At 44.8% G+C, this 24,109-nt stretch overlaps 1 protein-coding gene across 1 annotated transcript; it reads right to left on the reverse strand.

The window, feature by feature from the left end:
• Positions 1-4,686: 4,686 nt before the first annotated feature.
• Positions 4,687-23,211, reverse strand: LOC129386591 (uncharacterized). Its single transcript, XM_055074671.1, has 6 exons — positions 22,785-23,211; positions 20,953-21,029; positions 18,005-18,131; positions 12,910-12,983; positions 8,910-9,045; positions 4,687-5,920 (listed from the first exon to the last, which is right to left on the reverse strand). Exons 1-6 carry the CDS (start codon positions 22,904-22,906, stop codon positions 5,494-5,496), a joined length of 963 nt encoding a protein of 320 aa, XP_054930646.1. The 5' UTR covers positions 22,907-23,211; the 3' UTR covers positions 4,687-5,493.
• Positions 23,212-24,109: the final 898 nt, after the last annotated feature.

Consider the following 24,109-nt stretch of genomic DNA (forward strand, 5'->3'; position numbering starts at 1 on the left):
TAATGAAGGAGAAGACGGAGTTCTTATAGGCCTGTATTTTATTTATATTGCCATGGCACCACCCAGCACAGAGCGCAACTATGGGACTTTGCAAGACTTAACATGTAGAAATGCATACGTGAGCCGTACATGAAGGTTGGAGGTGTTATGAGAAAAGGAATGTCGTCAGAAACGCCCAGTTTTTCCGAATGAGTCACTCGAGGTGTATGCAAAATCCAAGGCAAATTACAAAGGGTGCCTCCCTCGACGGGCCTCAACAGGCCCTGACCCTCAGCATCGTCTTTCGTTCGGACACGGCTAATCCGCTCACGATGAGGGAACGAAGGGTCCGGCCCTTATGTGCTGGTGTCCTTGGGGGTCACGACGCAACAAGCACATGCCCACGAATGAGGCCCTGTGGAGGGAACTGTGTGGAAAGTGCACCATCGCGTATACGCAGCAGAACGGACATTAAACGTCACGCTGATGTAATTGAATAATGTAATTGAATAATGGAGTTCTTCCTGGGACGTGAAATGACGTTATGTATTTCAGCAGTAGTATTTTTCGCTTTACAATTGGCGGCCATCGTAAACCTGCGGACGTGGGAAGCACGTGTTGCGCAGAAAAATCTTTAAACGTGAAATTCCGCGTGAACAGTAGCCTCAAAGATGTGTTTCTTGGTATGAACGCCTCCAACTAGCAACATAACGGTTCACATAAGCAAGATCAAGCTCGTTTAGTGCGTTATTACGTGATTGAACATGCTTACGGCATCTCCGTGCGTAGTATAGGAAACTGTAGAAAACCTACGTAGCCACCTCGTTGTCATTGTCTTCGTACCCCCATGTTGCCTCTTGTCACCATCCATTAAATTATTCTGCTGTCGGCGCCAAATAAGACGTGACCAGCGTACTACTTTTCCTTCTGCCTTTCATCAGCATTGAGAGGCGGACACGTCTGGTTTGAGCTCAATGGTCGATGATGCTCGCCCTATACTGCCATATTTTCTCTTTTGTTTTGTTTCTCTTATTTCAAAGGTAGAAAACAAAAATAAAACAAAACATGCGAAATATCGCAGCACAGGGCGAGGATCACCGCATAGTGCAGTGAAACTGGATGTGCTAGCCTGTCAATGGTGATGACTAGCCGGCGACGCCAACATTACCTTCACTTATGCTTAGGACATGCGACCCGCTGCTCATGTTTCGTTTGACACAGATAGTACATTTGCGAGTAAAGTAATGTGAGTGAATGACTATACCATTCGCTTGGATAAGAGGTTTTTCATTCACTATCGAACTAAGCTTCCGCCAAGACGTTTTTTACCCATGCATCAGAGCGAAAGTGTGCCGGTTGCCGCCACGTCGCGTCTTTGCAGCGTCTGGCAGAAAACACCCACGCATGTGGCGCCTCAACAAATCGCTTCTGCTGCGGCGGGCACCTGCAATGGCGCGCGGTCCCGACCGAAACCTCTCGCAGAGGAAGACTGCATGCATTTTTCTGCAGCCTTAAGTTCCTCCAGCTCCGCTGGTTTTTGGTGTGCGATAGAAGAGCCACGCACAATTTTCTTTTACTGTCGACGAGTTCCACTAAAACGCGACTTAATCGGCAATATTATCACGTTAGTGTGACGGCGAAAAACACAGTAGCAAGAACCGCGAGTCACGAAACCAGCTCTTTATTGTGCGAAACTGCGCCTACAAAATAAGTTACACTCGGGCTCAATGATAGAAGGGAACACATGCCACAGTCATCGAAAAAGTCACCTGCGGCTCAATCGAGCCGGTTATTTATAAACTTTTAGTCGAAGAATACAGACTAATCGCATGAGCTCAAGCGCCTCACAGAATATTTTACAATATTCCCGTCACGCATGTAATCTGATTACACAACGTTCCCACTACAACATACACAGAGGATAAAATGAGTGAGGATGACCCAGAAGATACCGATCCATGAAAACACGTGATGCGCGGAGCGATAACTTGACACTTGTTAGGCGGTGAATTGCGTTCACCGGAATAAGGTAAAAAGCACATGTGTCAATTCGCTCATCTTAAAGAAGTATCGTGCGAAAACAACAAGAGCACGTAAAAAAGAACATTAGCAACACAATAACATTATAGTTGGTTAGCTATGGTATGACCGATTAAGGCATACAACGTGGACTGCTTACGGGCATGAGCGGCGCCGCTGGAATGCGAAGTCCCACGCGCACAGTCACTGAATTTTTGGGTAGAGTTCGAAATAACGCAGCTTTACACTCAGTACACGTCGGCTTATAGGGGTGCAAACTCAAATATGGTCGCCGACCTAGTATTGCACGAAGCGTCGTCGAAGACTATAGCGTTGTCTGGCCATACTTGGCTGGTGCTTGATGCGTAAGGGGATGAGTTGTGATCGTGTGAAACAAGGATGATTCTGTGACGCAAGGGTGTCCTTACACGTCTTCTGTTAACACGTCTTGTTAACCCGTCTTGTGCTGCCCGGATTTGGGGTCATTGCCACGGAGTCATAACTGTTTTCAACACTTAAGAATTCATTCATAACGAGGAGTCGGGTCCTGTGTCCACTAAAGCGGCTACTGCGCGCCCACAGCGGCGATTTTGGTGGTTCATGGACTTAGTTATTTCGCAGTGATGAATTATGGCTGCATCGCACTGTCCCACGTTTCCGTGGCGTCGTCAGGTATCCTTTACGCAGCAGTTTTTTTTCTTCGTAGCTTCGTCTAAATGGCAGCATGTCTTTGCTTCGTAGTCAGGACTGATCTTGCATTGGCGGCCTAGGACCTTGGGCACTTCAACGAACAGCAACCGCACCTTCATAGCTTGTGTTTAGTTTACCGGATATGGAGCCACATATCAGTCACGTATTAGCCCAGTGTACTCTGGGTGCCTCCGTGATAGGCAGTGCCATGGACAATGCGATCGGTAGAATCGGTGGGGTATGCTTTCAGTTACAGCCAAACAGACACAGGCAATATCGCTGTGAACGCGAACACTTGACGACGAAACATCGTATCATCTCACGGTAAGGGTATAAGCAATAGACGTGTCCGGCTTCTCAGTGGCAACAGAGCGAGCACTCGTCAGGTGCGGGTGCGAAGGGGGACGCAGACTGCTGATGACGGTGACGTAGGCCATATCCAGGCTTCAAATGCAATTCGAGGACTGGGAATGTCTGCTGGATCTCCCCGCAGACGACGCCAGCAATTAAGGCTATTTGAAGCTGCTTCGAAAAGAACATCTTAAGTAGTTCTTCGCGTGAAACTGTTATGGTGGTCTTTCGGAGTTTGTCGGGGCCTATAGTGTTTGAATTTTTCACCTCGGCGAGAACACCAGGCGACGATCTTGCTGAGTGCGGTCTTCCAACGTCTTTTCAATACCCGTGGCTTCCATTAGGAATATTCTCATGGTCTTGGCTGGTTTACGTATCCATCCTGCGTAAACCACTTGCTTCAAACCGCAGTGATGAAGAACCGCTGTCCTCTCGGGCATGTGTGGGTTCACGTGGCTGAATTTCTGCCCTGAATGTCACGGTGTTCTCATTCGGTGTTCCTATTCTACTTCGGCCCTCTCCTTGGACTTGACGCTCGTGAATGTTTGTAGAAATACACTGCGAAACTGCGGAACCCCAGCTTATCGCAGATTCAATTGTTAGACATAGCGGTTCTCCAAAGGCTTCCGGCCAGCTTTCCAGATCTCCAAACGGTGATCCGCTAATGATCGGTGGCTTCCTTCGCTTTCGCAGCACACGTGACTGCGGGTGACACGGACACTCTCATCGTGGCATTTGTCGGGGCCATGATCATCCTAGTCTTCTGGGGCAGATGTCCGTACTCGGGCTGTAGGCGTAGCCTGCGGCTAGCTCGCTCGTGCATGAGCACATTCACAAATTGTTTTCACGGATGGTAGGGTTCATTCGGTCACCACGACGCTCCTCCACGAGATCTCGCGTTGTAGGTACGATGAATAACACAGTAACAAAAACCGTCACTCACGAAACACTATTTATTGGGCGAACCAGAACCTATAAAACAAGTTACATTCAGGCAGAAAGATAGCGCCGGGCACAGGACTCGATCGTCGAACAAGTGATTTGCCATTAACGAGCGTCGCCTGTTCACACATCATTCGTAGAAGATTGCAGCGGAATCGTCGGTGCTCGCAAGCCTTCCAGAATCCACAAATGTATTCGCGTTGTGCGTGCCAATTGTTGAGAAAAGTTTAATACAGAAAAAAACACAGAATTTTGGAGAAAGTTCTGATGCATGCAGGCACGTCATGCAATGAGCCGTAACTTGCGATTTGTTATCCGGTGAAACGCGCTCACAGCAAGAAGACATACGAAATACGCGTGTCAATAGCATAACTAAAACTGTATCTCATTCGCAGGGACACGTTTGTCATATCAGGCTAAAAATTCTACAGCTGTAGTAGAGTGGAGTGCAAGGGAAAAGAGGTGACTTCGGAGTAAATAAGAAGCTGTACTTTAAAACTGACAGAGGTTCCACGTTAACACAACAACTAAAATATTCGTTTTCGGAGAACACATATAGTCAAGCTATATGATTTCAGTCTACATCAATCTCGGTGTTCACATCGGCATGATAAAGAAGAAAAATCTTCGCTATGAATACAAGAGCAAAAGAGAACCAAAACATTGCGTGCATTGAACAATTTGTAAGAGAAATAAATGTCCCCATGTTTATGTCTACATATTTTCGTAAAGGCTGTCTCTGGAAGGCAGCAAGTTTTAGGGACCTCAATTATTGGCAGATATTCTTTTTAGTTGACAAGAAAACAGGGTTTTCTTTTTAAATGTTTCCTAATGAGAGGCGTTCTCTTCTATTTACACTGCAGAATAAATAAAAGGGATGGTAAGGTAAAGCTTGTTAGCTAGTACACTTTCAGACCATTTGCACAAAACTAAACCAGATGTCAAGAATTCTGTGCGTACGTTTCAACCTTCTAGTGACACAAAACACGAACTTGCAGCCCATTAGGATTTGTCTAGAAATGAGTTCGTTAAAGCTACGCTGGCGAACAACATAGTTCTGCAAACAATCAGCTCTAGCCAAGACCTGCAGCATACTTCGACATTCAAGCATCCGAAATTTTGCTGGAGACGACGTTTCCTCTCGTGATTTCGAAAAAATCAAGCGGAACCCTTTAAGTCTTGCATTTCCCTCACCAGTTTTAAACATCAAAAGAAGCCCGTCTCTCCACACGGTGCGTTGGGGTAGTTTATCACCACTGCGGGAGAATGTCAGCATGTATTTTTTCCTGCACAGCTTCATGGTGACATTCACATGCAAAGCCCATGGGCAATTTACTTCACTTGCGCACTGGTCACACTGTTACGACTGCCCACCCGCATGCGTCTCGAGATGTGCAATCAGTTTAGATGTATCTCTGAACGAATCTCCACATTATTGGCACCTACTATTCTGGCAGAGATGTACGTCGACGTTTTCTTTCTTTGTGGACCGAATCCACACTGCTTGCACTCCTACGGCCTTTCGTCCTCGTGAATTTTTTCGCGGTGTCTTTGGAGATTCGAGTTGCGCTTAAAGGAGAGATTACATATGTCGCAAACGAAAGCTCGGTCGTTACTATGTGATTTGAGATGATTCTTAAGTTCCGCTTTCTTTTTGAATGATTTAGTACATATTTGGCAGTAATGGGGTTTAAAACCTGTGTGAGTTCGTTGATGATGACGGAAATTCGACCTGTCCGCGAACGATTTCTCACATAATTCACATTTGTATGGTTTCTCCCCAGTATGCGTTCGGTAATGTGCAGATAGATTCCAAGCCCTGGTTAAAGATTTACCACATCTTTCACATTTGTGTGTCGACTTCCTGACAGACGACTGATGGCATACTCTGACACCGCAGGACTCTTGCTGTTCAATTCCTCTGCGTCCAGAAGCATTCCTGCAAGTATACGGACATACCAGTTAAAAATGGCCGAACCTTGTTATGTAACGACAAAAACACTTTTTGCCGATTTAGAGGTTGACAAACTAAATCGCGGGTTAATGGTGAGGTGACTCGCTCAATTCGAGCGCTAAATTGCTTCATTGATATTTAGCGCTCTATTTGGGCTCTAGATTGGCAGAAATGAAACACTGGTGTTTTTGGTGGTCTGTGATGCCTGAACGTGAAGATAAGAACTATCTTCGTACGAGTTGCAAGCAAGACAGAAGCCTTCCTTTATTTAATACATCGCGTACAGCCTACATGAAACAGGTGAAGTTGAGTAGAAAGGTCTGCCAGTAAAGGTTGGTTAAAAGCTTGCCGTCCTGAGCATTAAAAGTTCATCTGCGTCTTCAACACGCTCACAAGAAGTATTCAAGCAAAAGTCCAAAAATGTCCACTCGGAAGTGATGCATTCGGCATTGAAGAAGCCTTTCTAAAATACGTCTGCGTTTTACAGCGCAGCTCTTGATATCCCGTTCGTGCGGTGAGCGTCGGTGGCGTAACCAAAGGAACGATCACAAGAGCGAAAGATGAAAGACGCGAGCCGTGAAAGACATTGGTGGAGACCAATGAGATCTGCCCCTTCAGTGGAATACGCGCGGTAAACAGGTTTCATGCGGACCGGCTCGACCGCTCCTTTCGTACTAGCATCTAGTCTCAGCCGGAAAGCTCGATTCGTACTATCGTCAATTAGCGTCTGCTCTTGCTCGCGCTTGTTTGGTTTGCTTTCTTCTGTTATCTTGGCTTGCGATTGCTTTGCAATCTCATTATGTGCGTGACGCGAATTGTGTAGTATTTTAGGCAGCCAAGCAGGACCAGCGATTACACTGGATGATTCAACCAGTCATTTATAAAAGCCATCTCGCTTGACCTTTGCAACATGTCTCAAAATCATTGCCTCACTATCTCGCGAAACTAGAACACGTATGAAGCTGCGCTCAAATATATCATTATAGGCTATCGTATTCGCGATCAATCTTTTAGGACGCTTTGTATGCTAACAAAAGTAAAAATGTTCTAACACCTTCTTCTAAGCAAAAACTCCCAACACCTGAAAACGAAAACCTGTTGCACACATCATAATCTCTAAATTCGCACGATCGGACAGGTCCGGCTTTTTGCAAGACATTTTCGCAAGCCGCAGTATGAAGTAAACATTTGGCACTGCAGATCGACCTTCTCAGTCATATGCGAGAGCCTAATGCAATACTTAATGGTCCTTTTCCTTTCATTGGCTCTCTTTCCGTCGTTCGCACACTCGTTCGTCCGTTCTTTGTTTCTTTCTTTCATTTGTTCATATTCGGCGATTATATATTTGCTTGCTTACACAGGTATCAGCCATTCCTAATGATATTTTTTTCTTTGTTTTATGATCCCTACCATTGACCCGAACCCGAGCATAGGCCACTGAGCCATCCTTTTCATTAAAGTTCTCTCTCACTGCCGCTTTTTGCGGCAATGAGCCGTCCCAACAAGCCACTTAAGGCGTTCGCATGTATAATTGGAAATGGTACAAAGGCGAACTACTCACGTGATTCCTAGCAAGTATAGGTGGACTGACTCCCTGCCATATCAAGGCATACACACCGAATACAAAGAAAAAGTTCCGGTTTCAAATTTTAATGCAGTATTTGTACTAAGTCACTCAAAATTCGACTCGAATTCGAACTGCACACCGTTCCTGCCGAAGGCATCAAGCTGCCGACGCGCTCATAATATATCTCCGAATGGGAGCCAGCAGAAATGCGCCAAATACTTTGGTATTTTCACGCTCAATTGATGAAATATGCTGCCCAAGGAGTTTCTCTTTTTTGCTTCTTATCGTCTCGTTGTGCAAATATGCATTACAACGCCCATTGAAATCTTCGTTGATGCAACACAAATAACCTGTATTTCTCTCACTTTTGTGGACGTGGCCAACAGCACTTTTCTCTATGAGTTAAGAACGCTGCAAGCGTTGAGTTAGGGCATTGCTTGTACGACTGCTTTTCTTCCGTTTATGGAAGAGAAAAACAAACAACAGGCTGTAGAGCTGTGGTGCGCGCGGTGTGTACGTCTTCTCTCCAGCCTGTTGCTATCTTTAAATTGGTTGCTATTGTTGCGGTAATATACCATTTACTTGTATACTTGTAGTTATTTTTGTTCCGTTTGTTCGAAAGACTCATGCAATGCTATGGTTTGTTCGAGTCGTTTCTAGTAATAGTGTTACCTTGTACGTCGCGTCTAATTATTCCAGCTTGGCTGGTATCGAGATCGGGTAACTTATTAAAGAAACTAGAACTATCAAACAATCAAATTTTGTTTGCTTGAACTAGTTAAATTATGAAATCGCTAATTGTAAAATTATGGGAAGCATGGAACTTACAAAGTTAGCTACTCAAAAAATATATCGCAGTTCTATTAGCTGCGTCCCTTGGAGTATCCCAAGTGGACAACGTTCTTTATATCTATTTGCAGTTTGCTTCAAATCGTAACTGGGTGTGCGAGCATTGGCGATGATCTACTCATAAAATAGCAAATTTCAGAATACTTTGTAACACATAAATTTTGTGCACTTCACATGCGTCATCTGATAGAATCGTAACGTAGTTTTCATTGCTACGTTATAAAGATGTAATTTTGTTTCTTGAGTTTCTCAATGTTTTCTTCGGTATATGACAAATTTAACATGTAATTCCTGGAGCTACAATAATATCACATTTCTTTAAATGCCACAAGCTTGAATACTCGTACAGTGTGTTGTCAAGCTCATGCATTCCTCCCTTCAAATGTACTTAGGCAGTAGGTTCTGAGCTAAAGGTTCTTGTTTGTACCGACACCAAATTGTCTGACCAGCAGCTGATGTTTGGCATTTAGGTCATCGGAACTTGCATCCCTCGCACGAGTGCATCAGTGTTCTCAGAAGAATTAAGGAATAAAATAATTCTTCCAAAAAATCGCTCACCCAGCGTCGTTTCCCGAAGGGCCCGATGCTTCCTCTGTGCCAGTCTGTCTCGTACCGGCCACTGCGTAATCGCCGCTGCCACTGTAGACCGGAAGTGTGAAACCAGTGCTTGCGCTTTCTGTCTCGTCTGTATGTCCTGAAACCACATGTGCTGATTGAGAAGGAAGAATGGGCAGCAACTAGTTTTATTACAGCCCTGATGCTACCCTGCAGCTTATATTGGCTGCTCATTCTCAGAATTCTGTTCAATAAATGCGAGAGCTTTTCGGACGACCATTTGCTCCGGCTAAGGTAGTGCTGAATTAAACTGCATGTTTTGCCTTCGAAATTGCTAGGGCAAAATCCGGCTCAAGGCAAAGAGCTTAACCCCGAAAGGTGGTGAAAAGGTAATGAACAAAGAAATTGTCAGCCGCCTGGCCATCTAAAATTCATACTTATTGGGCATGAGAAAAAAGAAGAATGTTTCATCTACTGCAAAGCTCTAATTCCGAGAAACGTGAAAAAGTTGTCTTTGTGCATTCGTGGTGTTGGCTCAGTTTCGGATGCCTATGGTCATGTCAAGGACGAATCCAAGGTCGCGTACAGATTTGTAAAACTTTTTTTTTTGTGCGAAGAAAATAACATCGTGGAAATACAACGCACCGTGAAAATCAACGTGATGCGAAGCATTTTGTGGGTATCAGGCTACGGAGCGTATTTTTGGTTTCCGCAAAGCCTTACGAAATGGACCAGCGTGTTCTAGTAAATCGAGTAGTTGAGTGCATGACGATAACGAAGTCGACGACGATCGTATGACGACAACGGCATAACTACCGCACTCGTCTGACACAAATTTATACCTGCCATTGATATGGTTCAGCAGAGGCGCTGAACAGGTATCATCGAGAGAGACGCTTAAGGCAACGTAATCTGCGCTAAGCATTAGCCTTAAACAACGGTATGTTATTAAGTTTTATCTCATCGTTAGTGTTAAAGCGATGATACCACTTGTATTAAAAAAATTAAATTTTCAAATCTGTTCGACCTTGCCCGATTATGAAGTCTGTCTGATTTCTTTTACATCGTGGTCGAATGGGGAACAGGGCTTTGTGATCGATGGAAGCTGTGTGAGTCGGTCATCAGCGACGCATTGTCTTTTTATTGAAACAGCCTCAGACAAGTACCTACCTATCCTCACTTCCTCCCCATTTAGGTACTTGCAGCAAAGTGGATATAATTTGAAAGTAAATAAAATAAATGAAAGGCTATACATACGCTGTGCACATCAAACATTATTTTGATGTGCCATTCAATTGGGTTCGTTTATTTCTGAGACATCAAACGGCGTTGCGCGTTTAAAATATGTGCCTAGTGAGTAAAGATGTTTCTGTGCGAATGGTGTTATGACGAAACCTGAAGATCTGCGAAAATTTGATGGTGAGCCTGAAATCGGCGTTTATAGGTAATACTGTAGCTTGCAAAGCCAAGCTTTGTTCCTAGATTAGCTCTACATTTGCACTGGCAGAGAAAAGTCATTAAGCTGTTAGCGGATTGCAGCTGGCTTTACTCCCAGTGGTGAAGCGTGCGCACACTCCGTCTGTGTAGAATGACCTTGCACTGCATTCTGGGGCTGTCACCGACTATAGAAGGAAACGAACAATGCTTAGTAATAAAATGATTTAGCGGAAGTCAGAAAAGCTTAGATGAACGCAATAAGGAAAAGGTGTCCGAAGGGAATTTCCTCTACCAAACCTGATCGTCTCTATGCGCAGCAGGGCACCTGATTTGCCAGCAATGATTGCTTGGTTCGAGAACCACATTACAATTTTACCACACGGACGAACTTTCTCCGACTCTGCCTGCAATGCACACACAAACATTAAAGCAACGAAGCTGCAAGGTAGCACCGTAGAACATGACTGCAGATTGGAACCAGAGTATTCTGTTGACTCACGGGGTGGTGATTGTAAAAAAAAGAAAAAGAAAAGTTCATTTTTAGTCGCGATATGATAATGTCAAGCTGATGTAAAGGAGACTGTATCACAGCGTGAAACTGATGACGGCTAGCTGAATAACGCACATATGAAGTTAGAGACCGACAGACAAAGAAGATGCGGAATCGAAGCTGAAGTTGACTGTGACCCTAAAAGATTACACAGTCAGAAAGGTCACAAGGTAATTTCAAACTGCTTTATTATTGCTGACATATGCTCAAATTATTAGCTATAGTTTCATGCAGCGGGACACAGTATTATTCATTTTTTTCTTTCTCTAGATTTGTTCGCGCATGCTAGAACATTCTTTCAAAATTTTCGAGTTCTTTTTATTCTTAAAAGATTGTTTTCAATTTTCTTTTTGGTGAAATAAACTTGCTGGAGGCATACAGTTTGCAGCGCCTCTACATTTAGCCAATTTAATTGTCCCCACATGCAGATGGAAAAAAAGCTTAGTTAGCAATTTGGGCACAAAATATGAAAAAATGATTCGTTGATTTAGGTCAAGCGATATCACACTTACGGAGAAGTATTGGTTTCGTTGTAGATCAGCAACTCAATATTGCAACGGCGCTAAACAGACGAACACAAAAAACATGCCTGGAATGACAAGGTCTACCGGCGTTAAATGAAACGCGAACAGCGGAGTGTGTGGCCTAATCATACCTAAGGGCATAGTGTGGCAGTTCAGTCATCCCGATTGAAAGGCGCAGACATACTGTTTGATAGCAGTGCGGAAGGACGCTTCCCCTATACTGAGATAATGTCGTTTATGTTCTGGTTCTCATGTCTGATAGCGAGAAATTGAAACAATGAGACAAAGCAAGAGCAAGAATATCCAAGTATAGACCGAGCATGAGTGTACAGTGCGGCGATACCGTATACGGCATATCGGCGTGAGAAGAAACGCGAACAGCGGTTCGCGTGCTATAGTTATGCCGCCATTATTACCGTGGCGCCGTCTTTTCTCGGTTCGAAATAAAAGGTAGCCGGAAGGGGAAACAAATCGTCGCAGTATAGGGGTAGCATCACCGCGCAGTGTCGTCGAACCTGATGTGCGTGCTTGTCAATTGTGATGACTGCATAGCGCGTACTTTACTTTCACTTATGCGCTCTGCTGTTCGCGCTTCATTTGACGTCCACAGTACATACCCTGTCGTACGTCGTCTTCGTCTACATCTGCTGTTCTTCGTTCCATCCAATGATTACGATTATTTCGCAGAATATAATTTTTGTCCATTCTACGGTAAGAACTAGAAGCGCAGCCGAGTTCAAATTATCATGCAGTTATCCACTTGAATATACAGCCCCAGGAAGAAGCATTGCTAGTAATGCAAGGCTTTACGAACCTTACCGCTGATTTCTCTCCTCACGACGAGGGCACGATATCTTGTACGGTAAACCAAGAACACCTGCTTCGCAGTTGGGACAAACATCTCGCATGGCCAGGAGGTGTCTTCTGGTGCATGTGGCATTCTGCTTGTTTATTTGAGAACCCTCTACCTTACAAATGCTTATATTGCTTTCATACGCCTGGTAAATGCACCAGGAATCGCTGAAAGATAATCTGCGAACCATCCTACTGACTAGATGTTCCTACACGTGCGAGTAGCTTCATCAGCACAGCAAATAATCAGACAGATCTTGTCACATGTGAACTTAAAATCATGTGACAACAGTAATTTCGTGACTATGAAACCATAAAGTATCTTCAGCTCAGATTGACCGGCGCAGCTCCGAGGCAGCTGCGATGCTGTTTGAATGGTTCATGTACCCTAGCAGACGTTACGTTCCACATGTACCTCCAAGGCGAGACGTGGTAATGAAAAAGGATGGAAAGTTGGGCCAGTTGGTACGGTAACATGATCTTGGATTGTAGCGCGAAGTGACACGGACACAGACAGGAGTAGACAGGACGAGCACTCGTCCTGTCTGCTCCTGTCTGTGTCCGTGTTACTTCGCGCTACAATCCAAGATCATGTGAGACGTGGTATAACAGTGCAGGCCAATAACCTTCTCAGACCTACCGTAGGCGGTGGACGTGCTGTCAGCCGGTTGGTACTGCGTGTTCCCTTGGTGAACCCTGGTGCTCTCAGAAATTCTAGAACACAAGACAGATATTCACATCAACTCTAGGCCTGATATGGGTAACTGGGGTGGAACAATGATTGAAGCTGAGGCCAACGTTTAGGGCAAGGGCAAGCAACTCATGTGGTGCACAAACATATATTGACACACAAATATCTGCTACACAGGTATATTGATCTGAAGCTATATACCGCCAGCTACGAGATCAAAATGAAAAAGTATTTTGCCAAGACGAAGGGCGAAGCTAATATACATGTATAGCAAGGTATTAGATCATTAAATAAAGTAAAGCTCGTGGCATTAGGGACAGTCCAATATTAACGCGCTTATTGACCAAACACCCATATTGTCATGTGTGCAAACACACGCATACTACTTAACCTAATGACTACGAACACTCGTAGCCAGAAAAATGGCTTTACGAGGAAAACGAGTAAAGGAAACTACAGGTGCTTGTCCCAAAGGGAACGTCCCCTGATACCGCTCCCTTTCAGACCTGATTTCCGCAACACAGAACAGACCACCTACAGTACTTGGTGAGCGAGAAGCCAGTGCGTACCGAAGAGTTCTCTGCTCGCCGTCTCTTGGTCACCCCCCCCCCCTCGCAGATATTCACGTGACTTACAAGAGAACGCCTGGGCCTCACCTGTGCGATCATACTTAGGACAGAACAGGGGTGGCGACAATGCGAGCGGGCCTCGAGAGTCGCTGTTATAAGGTTTCTGACAATAATACCTAGAGGGTAATTTGGCGCCACCGTCTATGCCATTTCGCTAACGAGCGTTGTGCCGCGATTTAAATGCTGGGATATGGGTGTCCGAGGCGTCGTCTGGAACGTTGCATGGCCTCAAACATGACCATGGTTTCATAGATGAAGATTTCTTCAAATGAAAAATTCGTAAAATGTTTGCATGAACCGCCATTTTGTCTTTCAATAACTTTGCACACCTACAGTACATAAGCATAACCTGATAAACTGTTGCAATGCTAACGCAAATTTTGTCTCATTTCCAACTTAATCAGCCTGCGAGCACTCTATGCGTTTCATGTAATTGTACGTCCCAGCACAAGTCACCAAAATTCAATAACATTTTATTCGCGTAATTAAGAAGATACTGCTCTGTACGTACTGTACTGCACTATACGTACTGGTTTTGTAAACAAATGAACCCTCCTTAAAGACAAAACGATGCTTGCCAGGCCCTCATTCGAGGTCTCCTGGCTCTACGAGAACGACGCTCATCTATAATCACAACATCCATCATTCCCATGGATCTAACAAAAAGGCTCAGCGCCAGTTTACTTCTGGTATAGTGATAACCTCTATGGCTCCTGTATTTGCACGCAACAAAGAGAACGCTGTTTCTTAAGCGCCAACTGCGCTTTATGTTCGAGGTAAAACAGTTGATTTACAGAAGTTGCGAGTATGGGAAGAGTCTCCTACGCAGGTGCTTTCAGGGCTAGACATATTCCATGAATGCGTGCGCAAAGGTATACACTATCATTTATATCGGTCGCAGGTTCATCTTGAGGCATCTTGGAATGCAGGAAGCTAGTCACATTGTAACAAACGTCGTTGATCTCTCGCCAGAAACTGTCGAGACACTTCGTAACGTGTTGCGCCTATCATGTCAACGTCGTACAAAAGAGCGACGCTGGCAATTTAGCGACTGTTCATGGTGGACACACGCAAACCCATCTAAACATCTGAGAAACAGCGTAGCGTCATTGGTCAACGCTTCTCGACCGAGCTGCTAAAGCCTGTTTTGCCTCTCTACGGCAAGCCTCCTAATTTTGCTCATACGCAAACCTCGACGACATACCAAAAGTCCATCACCAGAAGATAACACAGAAAATTGCTGCCGCCTCCGCACCAATTGAGCGTACACGGTGCAGTAAGGAGTAATGGCGAAAGTAAAATTGTCAAAATAATACTGGTGAAAAAAATAACGGCGAAATTGATAATGGCGAAAATTTTAATGGCAAAAATTTTAATGGCAAAAATTTTAATGGCAAAAATTATAATGGCAAAAATTATAATGGCAAAAATTATAATGGCAAAAATTATAATGGCGAAAATAAACATTGCGGTGGTGTATTTTTATTTAAGAATATTGCAACGCTGCAGTTACCCTGCAGACCGACTAAGTATGACAACTGGGAGCTGCAAGTTTAACTCTTTGCCCATCAAAATATGAAACTCTCAAGCGCAATGAGAGCAGCAAGCAAAGTTGGCGATTGTCGAAAACTGGATCTGCGATGCAAGAGCATCGGCTTTTATGCAGTGGGTCCCAGCTAAATTTAACCAGAGTTTTAAGATATGCCGATGCACTCAAATAGATGTTCCTTACTATTGAATGGAGTAAGTCACACTATTTTTATTCCGCTTAATTGTATAATTAGTCAAGATTTGACAAAATTTTCATGCAACGAATTTAGGTTAAAAATTCCAATTAGAAACTTGCAGAACACTTTGCAAAACGCCCAATTAAACAATATCTAACTTTCTATTAGGTATTAGTGTTTTGCCGCTTTCTGCATATGCCCACGAAATGCAGAAAGAAATAACACGTGACATGCCCGCATGCCATCGTAATTGCAGCGCTCCCAAACTCCCCGCGTAGGAACGAACATAGCATCTTGCAGAGCGTGCGAACGCTTAAATGCCACACGGCAGTGACGCAGGCGTTGGCTGTGCGACTAACGTCACCGATGCGCTTCCCTCACGGCACTTGATGATGGCGATGAGCAAGCGCAGCGGCACCATGTCCGGCTAAATGCTAAGTTCCTTTCTACGCGGAGCGTTCGGGAGTGGTGAAATCACGGTCGCAAGCAATCATGTCACGAGGTATTGTTTTTCGCGGACATATGCAGCAAGCAGAAAGACACGAATGCGAAACAGATAGACAGTTCGAAACTTTCAAATCAGGCGTATTGCAAAGCGCTCTACAATTTTCTTATCGAAATTGTTTTGCCTGACTTAGTTCCTTCCGAAGTTGGTTAATTAATCTTGACTAATTATGCACTTAGGCAGAACACAAAAAATAGTGTGACTTACTCCATGAAGAATCAGCACTATCCATTTGCTCGCACCGTCTTAGTGTGCATCGGCACATTTTTATGCTCTGGCTAAAATTAGCTGGGACACCCTTATATAACACTCATCGTCGGTTCCAGTGTAACTGCTGGGGCCCGCGCTTCCTCCAGAAAGTACTACGCAATTCGCGATACGCATGCACTCTGACTAGACAGGTTGGGCGAAACTTAACAGATGAAATAACAGATAACATTCCAGTAAGTTCGAAATAAGGTCCGCTCATGCGCTGAACGACACTAAGTTGCTAGCGGGGTAATGCAGTCCCCGGAAATAAATGAAAAATGTTACGTCTCAACACCAACAAGGGTGTTAATTGAACGTTTGCCACGTGTCAAACTAGCGCAGCTCCTGCCCAGACGTCAACGCGGCGTGGACAATGACTAAAAGCGCTCACCCCACCATTACCTAGAAACCTGGAAAAAGGCTGAAAGGGAGGGAAGTACGACAACGAGTTGATCGGTGCAGTTAATCAGACGAGTGAAATCACCCCCCATCCCTCGGCACTTATCCAGTCGCCAAGGCATGAAACCGGCTTTTGCAGGGAGCCACGAGAGGGCCTGAGCACGCCCTTCACCTAGCAGCCGGAGCGAAGAAGCAAAGGGGGGGGGGGGAAGGACGAACGAATTAGGTGGCGCCGGTTGATTTCTCTCCACACATCCCACACTAGTTTCTTGCGTGGCAGAGTTACTGCGGGCTATGGCGAGCATGGGCGTGGTATCGCCAAAGAGCCGGCGATGGCGATTTGCTGCTCGACAGTCTTCAGATTCCCTAGTCGACTCGCCCAAGGAAAACAGCGATATTAAAAAGGAGATAATTTTCGAGAGTGAGGACACAAGGTCCTGATGTGTACTGAGACGTTTAACTTGCTCCTGCACTGACGCAATCGGGCCAAGCACATTGACGTGACTTTTACCATTTATTTCTTGCTCTCACCGGAGAGAAAGGAAGGAGCGCCAACTGAGATCAAAGTGTCTGGGCTGGCCGGGTTGCTGCTACTTGGTTACAGAAGTAATTCAACTTGCCGTCTTATCGGTATAAGACGCGCACGCGCACTCCGCCTAACATGTGTCACAATGCGAAGTGCGAACTCCGTCTCAACGACACGTTCAAGAGCCGCAGGCTAAATGCCTACGGCTCGGAAACCGCTAAACATAGTGCTACCTAGTACTTTTCAAGTGGCCTTTGGAATGTTTTCTTGGAGGTAAAAATATTTAAAATATTGCCACCTGCAGTGTTGGAGGCACTAAAAACGGAGAGACAGCAAGTACAAGAAGGAAGAAGTGCATGTGATAACCCCGCCTGCTCAATAGCTTGGTCCCACCGCCGTTGTTTTCCAGGGGCCAGCTCTCCATCAAACGTCGCAAGTCCTATTTGAAAACGCGTGACTATATGAAACCTCAATTCCGGGTTTTACATACCAAAATCATGATCTGATTATAAGGCATGCCATAGTGTCCGACTTCAGATTAACTTCGACCACTCTGCTTGCTGCCGGCCTAACCATGGTGCATTGCCTCGGTAAAGTTGGACATAACCCTGTTTCATTTCATAAGCCTTCACTTAGATGAGTATCTTCACAATCTTTATATGTTTCATAATGGGGAGTGAATAAGCAGGTTACAAATTTCAAAGTGTACCGCACATTGCAGCGTATTAACATGGTGGAAAATCTTGCGAAATTTTGTAGCTTCGTGGTTGCAGCATGGTGTATGCACAGTGTCATGTGGTGTCCTGTCGCGCTGCTACAACCATGTATAATTTCAAGGCCGGATGTGCCGGCTGAACGCTCCGAACTGCTGACGCAGTACTGGTTTCAGCCAAGAGAGCTAGCCCTCCCAAGGAGAACCTACCAAGTAGAGACATGATTGTTACACGGGTAGTCATTCGTGTCGCCTCTGAGTTGCTTTTTAATGGACCTTTTCCGAATGTGAACTTACGTGGCGTCGTCTTCAAAGTTGGTTGATACTTTTTCCATGCCTGCGCGGCTTGTGCTGAGCCTTACGTGATCGTTGCTGCCGATGGACCCCAGCTGCTGGTAACTTGTGATGCCATTGTCTGTGACACCTGTATGGCATAAAAGTATAGCAAAAGTGTTCATTTGCCATAGTACAGGAGCAATTCATGGGAAAAGGATATTTGATGCTCATCGTGCAATGCAAGACGCTTTTAGTCGTAGGGGAACTTTACTGTTGTGCTTCCGTACGCGGTACTTTTTCATTCTGCAACTTTGTTGAATGCATGCAAGAACTTCGTGGAGATTGGGGAGCCGAGCACGATCAAAATTGTGCACCATTGAATTCTTCTGCAGATTATACCGTTTTATCTGAAACTGCGACCAGAACACGAGAGTGCTCCAAGTGAAAAACGACATGTAAGGTCTTTTGTACGTGATACCCTTGACCCAAGATATTTGCTGTTATCCAGTAATAACCGCACTAGGTGCCTCATGGAGTTCCCAGATTATTGTTAATCTATTACAACCAGCAGGCCGAGCCCGACGCAGACAACGGCAAAGGAAAATTGAGAGGATGCATTTCTACCAAGGGATTTAAAATTTTTGTTTTACGTATGCCCGTAATTTATTGACCTTCGATGATAGATAGGTGCGTCATCCAACGACGTACTCGCCTTTCAGAAACTGGTTATTCGAAACACATGTGGCGAATTCGGTAGCAAAAGTGCCTAAGCACCAGCTGTATGCACTGCATGTTTAGCAGCTCATTAGTAACCCTAAAAGGGCTGTCCTCGCCAATGTTTCTGTTTAGGCCAGCAACAGACTATAGGAGAACTATCAAATATATTGCTCAATGCGCATACGTAAGAGTCGTATTGCAGACGCCAGATTAGCTTGGAAGGAAATAAGTTAATTCACGGGGCAATACCACTGAACTATCCAACGGAAAGCCTGAAGCCGCGTTAAAAGTGTTGACTGTATGGACAGCGCTGCAAAGATTGTAGCTAGGTGCACATCTTCCCTTTAACTGCACAGAAATTGCGTGGAATTGAAAAAAAGAAAAACGCGAGAGACCTAAAATGGCGGAAACTACAGCAGAACCTTCGTCAGGATGACCATCGATGCTATTGAATTTAGCATTAAAACTGCTGGGACACGCCGCATTGTTGAATACACCTTTAGATTGAATATGAAGGAGGGGGGGAAAGGAGTTGGCTAAGAATGTTCATGGTATTGTTACACCCACATGCCTGAGTCATTGCGCCTTCGTACGTCACAGAGAAGATTAAACGCGGATTCTCAACCACCGGAACAAAAGATTTGAGTTTCATCATCTTTGGCTTCGCAGAAACTACAATGTGATCGCATAGACGTAATTTAAGGAACAAATTTTTATTGTCTGGCATTCTTAATTTTATCTGTCGCGCCGGTAAAGTCAGGCCTGCGAACGAGGTACCAAACATACTGGCAGAACGAATGATGCTTAATGTACGCAAGAAATGCTAATCGCCTTACAAAAAGGACATTCAGTTTGGAAGGCCAGCGTTTCAGCATGACGTAGATTTTCTTGTTAACAAAGCGTTAAATTGGAATAGTGGCACACTCATTGGAAATAGTTGGGTACTGTGATTGGTACTCTGTTAACACAAATGAAGTTGTTACAGAAGCTTATTTTAGTTATATGGTAAAGATTTATGGCAGCAGAACGATTTTCTGGTGATCCTTTCTGCCCACCCTAATGAAACCATAACCCTGGTCGACCAAGTGTTTGAAAAATTCAGGAGCATCTTTCGAGGTTTGACGTTCACAAGAGAATTGCCGGAAGGATGCCAAATCTGCTTCCTTAACCTTGCATTACACCTCCAGGAAGGGCACACGTGTTGGATGTACACCCCGCGTTCCAAAAAACAACCTCTCCCCTACACATCCAACCATTCTAAAGTGGTGAAGCGCTCCGTTGCCCTAGGGGCCCATAGATATACGGTCGTTCGCTCGTGCCCCCACTCGATGTCCAGCAGCCTCTCCAATCAAGTCCAGCGGCTTAAAGCAAGTGGCTATCCTGCACAACTGCTGTCATCATTGGCGGAAGTTTTATTGCAAGAGTCTCGTTTCCCCATGAAACGGCGCGAAGAGGGTGATGACTTAACCAAAACTGTTGCGATCCCGTATATACATGGTGTGTCCCATAGCATCAAGAAAGCCGCAGGCCGGGCGTGTGTAAAGGCCGTGTTTACTGCGCCTAACAAGTTGGGATGGATGTGCAAAAAGGTCAAGGAAAGCCGGAGAACACCTGGACTGTGCAATAAGCAACATGCCACCAAGCCTGTAGATTGCAGTACTAATGTAGTGTATTCCATTCCCACGTCTTGCGGCAGCACTTACATAGGGCAAACAAGACGTTGTAGCAATGAATGTTTGCGTGAGCATGCGCACTGTGTCAAGATTAAGACTGGCAGTAATGTGGCTGTTCATTGTGCAAAGTGTGGCTGTTCACCACTCCTTGACCATACACGTGTGTTGAAAAGGTACAGCAATCAGATGGTCAGAGAAATCTTTGAGGCATTTTCAATGTGTCAGTTGGGAGCAACCTGTGTTAGTTCCCCCCTCCATAGCACTTTGTGATAAAGAACTTAAGTTCCTTCGAAGTTAATCAGTTTGGCCTGTGTCCACCATGTTTGCGTCCTCCCTCGTCCGTGTTTTTTGGCGCTGTTTTAAATATGAATGATCCGTACCAACTAGCTCGCACCCAAACCCTTCTGAGACAGTTATAAGCAGCTTCATGCGGAAACCGTATTCACGGCGCCGGTAAAGTGCATTGTTGTACGCAATAAATGTACTGTTGCCCCGGTAACCGTAAGGGGCTATCTCCTACATATGCTGTGAACGGTCTTCACAAGTTCAACCGGTGGCAAATGGCCATTGCCTACGTACTGTCGAAGTTGTACGTCCCGTCGGTTATCGGAGTGGGCTGCATGTACCACTGGTAATGCCAGGCGTCATCAGGAATGCTGCAATAAATAAAGTATTGGTCAACACAATTACTAGCTGTTACGGAAATCCTTCAATCTGTGTTTTATAAAAACAAAGTTCAGAAGAAGCAAAGTCGTGCTTTGTAATCGCACTACTTGCAATGGTTCGTTCTCGTCAAATATTGACTATGTTGGCTGGCATAGGATGAACGGAACACCCGGGCAAATATACGGTGCAGAGCACTCATACACCATAGTCGAAACAGCACCTTCACTTGCAAGAACACAGCCATTTTATCTTTTCGAGTACCTACAACGGGTTCTATGTAGTTGGATCATCTTGATGAATGGAACATGTTTTTTCAATCAATAAATCAGGTTGAAATATAAGAATGACACTGCGTCTATGGTTTCTGCAATTGTGATGCAAACTTGTGCTAATATTTGAAAAATTCCCATTTGTGACCGCCTATGTGATTCGGTATCGCCGTGGTCAATGTGGCGTTTGCACGCCAATTACATCATGACTGATTGATCCGGCAGCCATGAATAATATGTCGTATTTTTGCTATGTTAAATTGTGGGCTCAAATGACTTGCTCTGAAGAATACTAACAAATTTCTGTCTCTTAGCCAAGTAATAATTTGAACACCTCAGGAACGAAATGACGAGTTCGAATGAACTAATAATGAACTAGAATGGAGTTCATACATATTTGTTTACAAGCCATGCTAACTTTGCTTCTATGTTACTCGCCGGGGCCTATCTTAGCATTCTAATGAAGTTTATTTTGAGAACGGCGTGAAAAATATCTTAATACAGATACCCTGCTCCAAAATAACATAGCTGAAATGCCACGTGCAACTCCATTTGTTCAAAAATGGTAAACGGTACCGTAGAATACAATGACTTTCCACTTCTTTACCGGTGTGGTATAATGTTGCCTCAGTTTGCTCTTCGAAAAAACATACCTTCATTGGCCATACAACTTCGAGGGGGAAAGGTGTGGTTCCTCTGTAATGCGCATTTGTTGCCCTTAAGCAACACGTAGAAAAGGAAGAGCAATCTTTTTAAACCAACTTGTGTCTTTTCTTCAACAGGGATCATATTTTGATGAAATAAAGCTTTGAGCGGGCAGAACTCAATTAGTATTACTTTTTCTAATTGACTATTGACAGTGTTATTGTTCACTCTGACGAGTTGTCCAGAAAAAACTCATGGTTCGGCACACAAATTGCTCACTGCAGTTAAAAATAATTCCGAGGTTTCTCATGCAAGTACCACGACCTGCTGAAACCCATGCCACAGTAGTGGACTGAACATAAATTTTAACCATTGTAGCTTGTGTAACGAGCAACTAAATAGAAATAAGCGCCAGCCTTTTTGCAGTGTGCTTTCATCAAAATTTGGCGGTCCTACGTGGGATTGAGCCCAGGGGGATCGCGCCCCATGGAGGGTGCGCATGCAATAATCACGCTTAATCAAAAAACATTTTCTTCTGTAAGTACATTCGCTTCTTGTCCTGTGAAATCTCTTACTGAGCGCTAAACAGCTTACTTCGCGCTAAGCATGGCAATCTTTTCGCACCACCCGTGCATCGAAGCGTCTACATGTAAGAAAGCCTGCCATTTAAAAGCTCTAGTTGGCTGTAAAAATGACCCGTTTTAGGTGGGAACAAACGTACAGATATACAAGCTTATATTATGGGTCGTATCAGGGTAACAGTATTGAATGAAAGGGTAACAGTATCTGGTAACAGTATTGAATGAAAAGTTAAGAAGTGGTAAAGCTCACGTAGCGTAGGCGTCCAAAGTTAATGAAGCACCCGAGGTACCGTCCCAGGCGGTACTTGCAGTCGCCTCGTCAGTGGTACTAAACTCAGGAGGCGTGTATTCGTAGCTTCTTTCATCAGCCATGCCTGATGTATCGATGGCGTGGAACTGGCGCGTATTCACGAATGCAGCGATGTTGAATGACCGCGCATGCGCACTCAATGCCAAGGCAAAACGGAAGCTAATAAAACTCAAGTCACTTCAAGATTTCGATTAAAATGATACCGCACAACTGGACAAAAACAAGACGTTTGAGTTTGCCACTATCTGAACGCGACTGTGCAAATTTTTTAACGCTAGCAGAGGCGCCCCGATAAACCTTGCAAGCTATTTTCCGCCGAATGTCCTATCCAAACTAACCAGAACATACAACAACAAAAAAAAGGAATCTATATTTACCGGATGATATCGCGACTTGTTATTCACGGCCGTTTCAAAGTGAACTTCCCAACTTGCTGGGAAGAGATTATTGCTCGCGTAAGCACTCGTGGAAGTGTAGGAGGTATACAAGCCATGGTATACCAAACTAGCTTATGATTACCAGATGCTACAATTTTGGTGGCTGCTGTGGCCCTCTCTGGCTCTGTTGAAATGGAGCAGGTAGTTCTTACCACCCGACGAGTGGCGCTCACTTTGTTCTGTTGCCCACAAATTGCAGTGCTGTCTTCGGCAGCTCTGATCAATGCAGGGGCAGTATTCTTAAACGGTCGCCTTTAGCGAAAGTTTCGCCGCTGCGATAGTTACGTTCAATAAATAAAGCGGCTGCTTATCCGTGACGTCAGTGTACACTACCGATACGCGCTGTCAAACGCGTCACGTCACATGAGAGAGCGCACCGTGTGAGTGCAGAGTGGCTCGGGTGTGTTGTTTTCGAGTGTAGTGGCCGTAGTACGGGTTCTAAGCACTGACTACGGTTGGTTACGGCCGCTTTATGCAAAATAATTTGAATAAAGAAGTGCGAAATGTTTTGTTTTAAATGAATCAACAAATATCGCCGCGAAACAACGCGTGTAGGACGCCACCAAGAAGACTACTATAAATTACCACCTATCTTATTTCTAGTGCACTCCACCACCAACCGAACGCCAAAGGACGTGTTCGCTTATTCAATATATGGCGAGAGCACCCATCTACACCATGACGCTGAAATGACGTAGACCGGAACTATTAGATGGCGCTGTTTGTTTTCCGGTTTTGCTAAAACAGCCAATCAAGACGCGCCGTTTGCAGAGGCGTGGCCAAGGCGATAGTTTCGCGGAATGCGAAGGGTTCCGAATACGGGCCAAA

This window comes from Dermacentor andersoni, chromosome 4 (assembly GCF_023375885.2).
Source record: "Dermacentor andersoni chromosome 4, qqDerAnde1_hic_scaffold, whole genome shotgun sequence".
NCBI classification, from domain to species: Eukaryota; Metazoa; Arthropoda; class Arachnida; order Ixodida; family Ixodidae; genus Dermacentor; species Dermacentor andersoni.

Coding starts and splice junctions, on each gene's coding strand:
- LOC129386591 (XM_055074671.1), bottom strand. CDS start 22,906: ATGGCTGATGAAAGAAGCTACGAATACACGCCTCCTGAGTTTAGTACC. Junction 9,046..12,909: donor CAGCACGTCCACCGCCTACG/GTAGGTCTGAGA, acceptor ATGTGGTTTCAG/GACATACAGACGAGACAGAA. Junction 5,921..8,909: donor CCTTCGGGAAACGACGCTGG/GTGAGCGATTTT, acceptor GTATACTTGCAG/GAATGCTTCTGGACGCAGAG.